Here is a 10037-nt window from a genome sequence, read left to right on the forward strand (position 1 = left end):
GCATTCTGAGATTAAAGTCAGCATTCTGAGATTAAAGTCAGCATTCTGAGATTAAAGTCAGATACTAAACTGAAATAAAATTTAAAAATCAGTTAACTTTTTTGTTTTTTTCCCCTAATCCTCTTCCGTAGTTTTCACATCGGCAAGACATGACAATAAAGAAAAAAAAACACAGCTTGGAAAAGGGATAGGGAGTCCTGTCTTTTAATGACTTCATGGCTGTTATGGCAACAATCCAAAAATTAAGGAGCGTGAACATGAGCTGAGCATTCTCTGGGGTCTGATGATGGGCTGTCAGTAAAAATGTGGCCTGAAGCGTGTCAGAAAGATCCTGTGACTCTGAACCCACAAGGCACAGATGACAGTGTAGGGAGGAGAGCTGAGGCTGAGGTGATTACAGCCACGTGTGTAAACAAATGTACAAACCCATTTGGATTTTATTGCACGAGATGCTTCCTATGAAGAAAGCTCAAAATGAGGGTGATGGATGAAACGGCGCTGCAGGTTCTGTTTGAAATAACCGAAGTGCAGAATCAGTGAGTAAGAAGGAGCCTGAGCCTAAAATAGAAGCAGCTTAAGCCTGATGAGACCGCTGCGACGAGGCCGCATGGCAATGGGCCAGGGTGCATCATGTAAGTCAGAGGGAAATGTTACAGAGGTTAGGCTGCACGCTTGACTCACCCTCCAACTTCTGCCTCGTCCTACTCTTCCACAGAAAGGCTGTATTTTTGCTGACCACAGATAACCTCGAAGTCCTGTGCTCTTCCTTTTCAAAGGCTTTCAGACGCCATAGTAGCGGTTACCTTGCAGTTTCTGTGCGACTTACAGCGAAGCAAAATATGTTTTATTGGCCTCTTGTTCTGTGAAACTTACCCACAGTCTTTGAGCTGCACTATAATCGTCCATTTTGGAGGCATTTTCTACATACTGCACTGGTACTCACCCTAAATGTGCAAATGTACCCATCTTAAAATACAGACAGAACATTTAAAATCATCCCTTGCTTCCAATGAGAGGCTTTGTGGAGTTTAAATAAGGACATTTCAGTTTTGAACCAAATAAGATTCGTTTCTAACCACTAGGGGGAGCTGAGAGCACCGAGAATCACTGCAAGGCTCCCTAATAGTTTATCTTCTGCACCTTAACTGCTGTGGCAAACATTTCCAAGCAGCCTGAAGAGGCTCTGCTTCGTGTGTCCTTCCATAAAAAGGTTGATTCATTTGAAACATTTGAGAGAAAAGATCAGGGGTTGTGTAAAAGCGAGTCAGTTTCTGTTATGTGATGTTGACCTTTAGTAGCATACCCTTTTAGGAGAGATTCCTGCATTGCACAACAACAACAACTAAAGGAGGTCAGGTATGACATGAATACATTTTGACAACTTTCTTGTTCTTTTTTTTTTTTTAGTTTTATGACACAGAAGAAAACAAAATGACAGACTTCTACTTTTCCGGGTCGCAGCATGTTCCAAGTCACAGTATCTACCACTCAAAGTGTCACATGGCAGCTCAGAAAAACTTTGACAAAGCCCCCCCTGTCTCTCTGAAGGTGATCAAGTGCAACCACAGTGAAATACCAAGGAATATGGGTCAAAGGGGCAGACGGCAGATTAAGCACGCCTGTTTGAATGTTTATCTTCCACTTACTCTGTTCTCATCGTAGATGATCTGCACCAGGCTGCGGTGTTTGGCCTCGCTGGGTGGCGGCGAGATGGGCCTCTCGGGTTCATGGGGCTTAGCAGCTTCCTCCTCCAGCTGTTGCTGCGGCGTAAACAAAAAGATTGCATTAATCTCCCGTTGCAGACGTTGAGACAAACAACAAAAGTCAATTAAAGATTTTATTTGTAGACCCAAAGTAACACATAAATGACAAAGCCATTAAACTACACAGAGATCTGACACCAAACTTTGCTTTGATTTATCATCTTGACCACAGACTGGTGGTGGCCCTGATTCACAGGTGCATTTATTCCTGTCACACTGCATGCTTCTGCTTAGATTATGTGTGATTAAGGAAAAGAACAAGATGCTGTGAGCTTAAACAAAAACAAGAAAGAAAAATGAGAACAAAAATAGAAAAGTTTGGAACATCAAACAATGAGTTAATAAACTTTGCAGCAAAACTGAATCTGATTACCACAATTAAAGTAGACAAACAGAAGACAGATGCATTCCTGATTGCTTTTTGGAGCAAATAACATGGATGTTTACTCAGGGACTGTAAAACAAGAGGGTCTGCATATGCACAGGCTGAGGTAAGGAGATAGGAAAGTGCCAAACAGGGAGCTGCAACGATGGGAAAGGCAGATGGAACAACCGAGCAGCTCTAAATGTGCATCTGTAACATTTAGCAACAAAAATGTGGGATTTGAGTAAAAAAAAAAAAAATCAGTTAGCTGAACTTTTTTTTTTTTAATGTTTTTTTTTTTTTTTTGACAATTAATGATAATTTAATGAAAATAACAAATGTTAACACAAGTCTTAACTCAGACAAAAGAAAGACCAACTCAATGAAAAAAACTGATAGCAAATGGAGGAGGGAGCAATGGATGTGAATTACGTGATCTTAAGTCATGCATTGATCAATAATAAAAAAGGCAAGTATCAGGAAACAACATCAACCGGTCAATGTATCTATCTCTAATTGAAAGAGCTGCTTGTTATCTCACTGTCCATCAGGCTCGTTAGCAGTCAAAGTCTTAGTGATAACAGAGAAAAGTTATGATGGAAAAGTAAACAAGCATCTGTTTAAAGCCACGCTGCCAGTGAGGCAGGCTTCCACATGACTTACTTAGCAAACATTCATGCTTATTTTGTCTATATAAAGATCAGTTATAAGTACTTTCAGTTTTTCATACTCTGAAATGATTTTCAGCTCTCACCCTCAGAGGAAATGTTTGGGTAAATTTGATGTCATTTGTGGCTTGGAAATATCAGCAGAGCGTATTGAGCTGTAAGCTGAGGCTGGATGTCAGAGAGAGCCGCACAAACAGCTGATCTACATCTACGTCCGCTCTGAACTCCCTCCGCTCATCTCGTGACAGAGGCTTCAGAAGGCGGCGGGGTAGCGGTGGCGAAAGTGGCCTCCTGAGGACCCAGCCACATACGAGCAGAGTAGGATGGATGGGCTTGTGCCATGAGATCCCTGGATAAGCATCTGCTCAGGCAAAAGCAGACTTGAAAACACAGCAATCGCCTTCACACCCCACCTCAGAGTGAAATAAAATAAACCAGCCGTCCAGCGTTTGGCGGACACTCTTGACTGTAACCGAACCTCTACCTCATGGCCGTCCGCTTAATCTGCCAGAGCTCTTTAAAAAATGTTGTACTATGCCACTTAATCAGACCAGATGTTTAAATGCTCGGCAAGAGCTGGATGGAAAAACTTTCACAGAGCCTCAAACTCTGATCATCAATTTCTCTGAAAGCAGCTTTTGATTTAACAGCTTTTAGAAGCTAAATATTCTTCTATTTACTAAAAATAACCGTTTCATCTTTAAGTCAAACCAGGCATATTTTTAATAAACTTTTACAATATTAACCAGATATTGGCATCAACTTTTAAACCAGTCTGTTCTTTTATTTGATGAACTGATTCATACTCTAATTAAACCAAGTGAAGCTAAAACTGCCTTTTAAAGTGATCTGGACAGTTCACTAAAAAAAAGTTTTTTCAGATTGAATACAAAATGTTTATACATTATTTAGAATTTAGGTATAATTAGTGTTCGGCATGGATTGTTCTCTAAGCTAATGGCATATATTAAGAGTCTATATTCCAGCTAAATATTAGTCAGATACTGAATTAGTTCACCATAATTTCAATAATGAATTAATCCAATTATTGAGTCAGTCCTAAAGTGCATTTCTTAATGATGACAGAAATGAGCGCAGCCACTTAAAGGTATAGAGGACGATCCTTTATTTTGAGGTGGATCATATAAATAATTGGTCCTCCTAGTCGTCAATCATTCTGGTGATATGTTTACGTAAGGCTGTCCTACGTACTCGTCCCATTAGCTACCTTTTTCTGTGCATGCGCACTTTCAGGCGTATAAGTGGTGAGCTACGGTTTCAGACAGTCATTGAAGCTCACTACTTTGAAAATGGCCGAGGGTCGAAAGAGAAAAAGTGTCTACGAAGTGTATGAGAAGGAAAGAAAGGCAGATATATATTCCAGACTGCTTTGCACGGAGAGCTCTCCTCGCAAAGCATTATGGGATTTGCTGTCAAAGCAGCCCGCTTACGCCATAGGCTGTCGCTAATGGACAGCAGCGACTAATAACAAAGATTGCGCAGAAACCGCGCAGTGGAGGAGGAGTTACGTGAGCAACAGAGCAAAAAGCAGTGATCATCTGTCAAACGGTCAGTTAAGTGAGTTTGCTATAAAGTCCACTATATAGTCCCTGCTGTATGTGGACATAGAGAGCTTGTATTAGCTATGAAAACAGCCCATTTTAAACAGGGCGTGCACGAGGAGAAATGGGCTTGTTGTGTAACCCGTGTGTATACGTTGTGTAACCTGCAAATTTAAGAGTGTGAAGAGCTTCTTCAGCTTGCCGGTAATAAGCTAAGTTATTTGTCATGATACATACATGAAATTCCTAAATCAGATGCAGGGTTAGCCTGAGCTGCCTGGAGAAAACCCACGCAAAAACTGGGTGAACATGCAAACTGAACACCCACTGTCTACTTTTAAGGGTAGGTTTAAAACTTTCCTTTTTGATAAAGCTTATAGCTAGAGAGACTCAGGTTATCCTGAGCTATCTCTATAGTTATGCTGCTATAGGCTTAGACTGCTGGAGGACATAGGGACCTTTTTTCATCATTCTGCTTCATTCTATCTCTATTCTCCCACTCTGCAGAATCTGTTAGTTCAATCTCTGCTTTTTCTTATAGTAACTTTGCCTCGTGGCCTGTTTTCCAGTGTAGTCCTGTTTCTCTGACTGTGACTGGCTGGGTGTGCTCTCTTCATCCTCTGACATGGGAGCTGGCTCGGAGCTCGTCTGCCTGGCTGTGTGTTTCCTGGATGGGGCCGCCTTTTACAGCTTCTTTTTGTATCTCTGCTTCTGTCTCCTTGAACCCCAGTCGGCCTCAGCAGATGGCCGCTCACACTGAGCCTGGTTCTGCTGGAGGTTTCATCCTGTTTAAAGGGAGTTTTTCCTCTCCACTGTCGCTACAAGCATGCTTAGTGTGAGGGATTGCCTTCGAGTCAATGAGTCGATGCAATCAACTGGTTTTCCTTAGATAGAAAACTTTGTATCAATTTGACTGGATGATCTGGTGAACTGTAAAGTGCCTTGAGATGGCATGTGTTGAGAATTGGTGCTATAGAAATAAACTGAATTGACCACAGGAAGGACAGGATTCAAACCCAAGACCTTCTTGCCAAAGGGCAATTAGATTAGTTATTTTTTTGGATTATTAAATCTGTAGTGGCCTTTATCTGTGTTACTTTTCAGAGTACGCATACAGGAAATGGGATTAGAGAGGGGAAACGTGCAGCAAAGTTCAACAGGCCGGACTGGAACCTGTGACGATGCAACACTCGTATTTTTTTGATACACCTTGATACATATTTCGCAATTCAAAATGTATAAAAATTGACTAATACTAATGTTCTATGTAGTCTGTAAAAAGGTGTAAATAAAATGGTAAAATGGTTGTTTTTGGAGTCTATATTAAATACTTGCGATAGACGGGCAGGTGATGTCGCATCATATCGATCTCAGATCTGTGAACTGGATTTAAATCATATAGTGACATTGTAATAGCAGGAATCATTAGGTCATCATGAAAACAAATAGATAAAGCATTGCACGGTGACAAAGCACCTGGTGATTTATGCCCCTATGAAGATAGTCTGGTCCCAGGTCTGCAAGGCTCCTGCGCTCCTCTGCTTGGCTTTGATGAAGGTTTACATTTCAGGTGTTTCACACCAAGCACAGAAATTAGCTGCAAACTATTAGCCAACTTCAAAACCAGTCAATGCACAATCGGCACACATGCTGTTCAACTTTGATGTGGTGAAAATAAGTCAGCAGATTTTTTTCCCACATTTAGATTTGTTATGATCACATGTTCTTCTGGTTATTCCTCAATTACAGCAAAGCTGCTTCTGTAGCATAGCTGTTTTTTTGTTTTTTTTTTAAGGAATGTAAAAGTGGTATTATGTAACGGCTGCATGTCTGACGGATCAGTACGTAGCCTGGATGAGAGCAGGTGTCTTCATGCAGCTTCTGGTAGCAACTCAGGGGACGGAGTTGCTGGGTTGGCGGGAACATGTGGTTTCAACAAAACGTTTAGGATACGTCTTTTGCCCTGAGGGGAGCTGTTATTTAGAGCTTCATGTATATTTCAATTATTCTTCTTTGTAATGAAAATAAAGCAGACAAAGAGAGGTAATTGAAAAATATTAATGAAATGGTTCAGCAGAATCAAAATACACAAAAAACTGGGGCGCTAGACCTGTTACTTACAGGTTTCGCGCCTGAGAGCCACTGGCATCAGTGCGCTGTCACTAAATGAAACAGTCTCCCTCGTTGTTTGGGAATCTGATAGCAGACCACTTTGGACCAGCAGACGGAGTATTCATGGAGTTGCTTGTAAATTAATGGCTACATTCACATCTCTAAATTAAATCCCACCTCAGAGAAGCAAAAACTAGTCTGTCTGGGTAAGGGTCAGATTGGATTTGCTACCTAACAACAACTTTTCACGGTTCTAGGGGAGTTCAGTAGGCTATAAAGTGGCGCTCTCGCTTACATGACTTATTCAACGACGGTTTCGACCATCTCAGGTTACGTAGGTGAGATTTTGAGAATGGCATCCTGCATGAAGCATTCCTACGTACCAAGTGCAACATAACACAAAAAAACTATACATATCCATTTTTCTTAAGCTTTGTAACGATCCTCAACCAGATGGAAGTGGGGATTATAAATGAGCCACTAACACATTCACACACTTACTTTAATGTGAAGCTCTGGCTGCATTTTCCTGCTAGAAAGCAAATCTTTGCTTCAGTTTTCTGTCTTTTTTAGCCGCCTTCTTAGATTTTCCTTGATTTACCTCCATCTACCTTCCTATCAACTCTGACAAGCTTTAATGTCCCTCCTTAAGAGAAAGCATTACCACAGCATGATGTTGGATGGGTAAATGAATGATTGTAGTGTAAAGTGCTCTGGAGTCATTTACCAATTACCATGCTGCCAGGGCAAAAAAGTTGAAGGTACATCTGATGGGAGCAAGTTATTCTGCATTTTTCATTTCTGTTACCATGGCGGCGCTCCAAGGCAGCGGCCAAGAGCAGCTCCTCTCGGCAATTTCACAAAATATGCCGCTTAAAACGATACAAACTAGACATCAAACCCGCGTCTGTGATCGCCAACGCCTGCTGGAGCTACGGTCACAAAATGTTTTAAATACTGACATTTTTCACCGTTTAAAAAGCTGCGGAGTGCTGAGGAAGGATGTCAACAACAGCAGAAAATAACGGACGAAGGAAGAGATGCGCGAGACGGAGAAAGAGAAGAGGGGCTAACTGCGAAGCTAAAGAGAGATCCCCACAGACCACCGCTTCCAGCAATCCTGCTCTCCAACGTCCGCTCGTCGGAAAACAAAATGGATCATCTCCAACTCAGACTCTCTTCAAAAAAGCAGATATATAACTGCTACACCATCATTCAGATTGAGTCTTGGCTGCGTCCAGCAATACCAGACAATGCTATTAGCCTCGAGGGGCTAACGCTATACCGTGCCAATAAAACCAAAGAGCTCTGCGTGAATGGAGGCTCCTCTGAGAATGTTCCCAGGCAATCTTCGGCACCTAGAGGGAAAGCACATCCCTCTGTAGGTGAAAATGAGGAGAGCACCCTAGATGCTTCCTGCCAAATGCTGAAACATCCCAAGCGGGCTCTACCCAGCCCCCTCCGGCTTCCACACCTTCTCCAGCATCGTCTGTCACTGTTAAACCTGTCGATGACACCACTGCTTCTTCGACCCTGGGGGCTACCACCCTCACAGCATCGTCATCATCCTTCTCTTCCGCACCCGGAGCCAGGAGAAGCGAGTGCTTCAGGAGCTGGAGGCAGTAGTAGCAGCTCAGCAACAACTGCTGCTTACCTTATCAAGGCTGCACTTTAAAATAGAAAATTGTCTAGAGAGCTGTTCTAAAAGAAATGTATTTTTGTTTATACTTGTGTATACAAAATGACTACCGTAAATAAATCTGTCCAAATTTTTTCCCTACACCTACATCAGGGCATTACACCACCTACTGTGGAGTAAAGAAAATAAACGGTATGACAACGGGGGGCAAAAGAGAAGCTATATATGGGGAAAAAATGAGGATCTGTGTGAATTTCTGAATGCACTTGGAAGCAACAAACCAGTCCAACCGGTGAGTTTAGGTGAAACGTTGTGTCTGGCAGGGTTCGCAGTTGTGCCGGGCTTCTCCTGTTTCCTTATTCTCCGAAACTTTAAAGCTTAGGGTTCAGCTTTATGATCCAATCTTGTTTTAAAGATCTCCACAACGTTCTCTCCGACCCGCCTGCTGTGCTCTTTAGTCTTTATGAAGCTGTTTGAACGCTACTGTTTAACAAAAAGCTGAGGTTGTCATAGAACAACAGGAGTTAATTACATACAGGTGAACTCTCTACTCACTAAATTACATCTAAAGGAAATTGACTGTGATGCATTTTATTTGAGAAAAGGTTAAAAACTATGAAGCATTTTCCTTCTACTTCATACCCAAACTTGACTTTGTGTTGGTCTGACACATAGAAATATGACCATATGAAATGATGTTTAAGGTTTTAATGTCCTAAAATGTAAAACTAGGTTCAAGGTGTGTGATTAATGTACTGGGATATTCTTTTATCTGAAGGCAAACAGTCAAATTAGTATAAAAAACTGTTCAGCAGAAAAACAGTGTTCAGTAAAAATACTTATGTTCCTCACATAAACCCAGCTCTCACTGTAAATGGCATCACAAATTCTACATATCAAAGCAATGTTTAGCATTTGGACTATTTTCTGCTGTCATGTTGCTGCAAAAGATCTTAAACTACTTCTTTGCTCCAGACACAACCATCAGGCAGTAGCACCAGACGGCCTCCAAGAGAACAAACCTGCTTCTTGCGCAGCTTGCAGATCTGCTGCTCCACCATGGTGATCTCCCTGTCCACACGCTCCATGTTCTGGATCAGCTCCTCCTTGGAAAATCGAGCTGGAACCAGATCCAAGTCTGGGTCCATGTGGACCGGGCTCACAGGGGAGATGGGCTCCAGCTTCCCAATGGCACTTCCACGCTCCTGTGGAGGGTCAATATATACGTCTTCAGTACAGATGTAGAAATGCATTTATTTATTTCTTTTAACAAACAGAAAAAATGTTCCACAAACAAAAAAACTTTTTTTCGAGAATCTATAATTAGCGAGGAGGACTTTGTTCCAGTTTAAATAGTGTTTATATTGCAGTATTTATGACTACAAGGAGGATTTTTTATTTAATTTTATCATTAAATTATGCTGCAGAGGTTGCAGCATTATGAGACATTTAAAATGTTCCATTGCTAAAGCAAGGAGCAGCTGCTTAGAAAGTTAGTTTTGAATTTAAATATATCTCCCATCCTACCATCTCTTCATTGGATTCCAGTTAAATCAAAAATAGAATTTAAAATCCTCCTTATCAGGCTCCTCTCCTGTGGAACCAACTACCAGTTTTAGTCCGTGAGGCAGACACCCTGTCTACTTTTAAGACAAGGCTTAAAACTTTTTTTTTTTTGATAAAGCTTCTAGTTAGAGTGACTCAGGTTATCCTGAGCTATCTCTATAGTTATGCTGCTATAGGCTTAGCCTGCTGGAGGACATAGGGACCCCTATTACATAATTTTTGCTTCATTCTCTCTCTATTCTGCCACGCTGCAGAATCTGTTTGTTCAATCTCTAACATTATGCTCTCTCTGCTTCTTAGCTTCATCTGGTCTGTTCCTGTTTGGCTGTGACTCCATCCTGGAGAGAAATATCAGCTGTGCTG

The 10037-nt window shown here is 41.5% G+C and overlaps 1 protein-coding gene across 2 annotated transcripts in view; it reads right to left on the reverse strand.

Annotated features, from left to right (window-relative positions):
• Nucleotides 1-10037, reverse strand: part of ncor2 (nuclear receptor corepressor 2) — a 145108-nt gene that overhangs the window by 80726 nt on the left and 54345 nt on the right. For both annotated transcript variants that reach the window (XM_015370063.1, XM_015370061.1), the window contains exons 5-6: nt 9131-9313; nt 1647-1760 (exon numbers count right to left, since the gene is read on the reverse strand). In XM_015370063.1, the coding sequence (XP_015225549.1) occupies nt 1647-1760; nt 9131-9313 (297 nt within the window). The remainder of the gene's footprint in view (nt 1-1646; nt 1761-9130; nt 9314-10037) is intronic.

The sequence above is a fragment of the Cyprinodon variegatus genome, unplaced genomic scaffold (genome assembly GCF_000732505.1).
Source record: "Cyprinodon variegatus isolate N-32 unplaced genomic scaffold, C_variegatus-1.0 Scaffold41, whole genome shotgun sequence".
Lineage (NCBI taxonomy): Eukaryota > Metazoa > Chordata > Actinopteri > Cyprinodontiformes > Cyprinodontidae > Cyprinodon > Cyprinodon variegatus.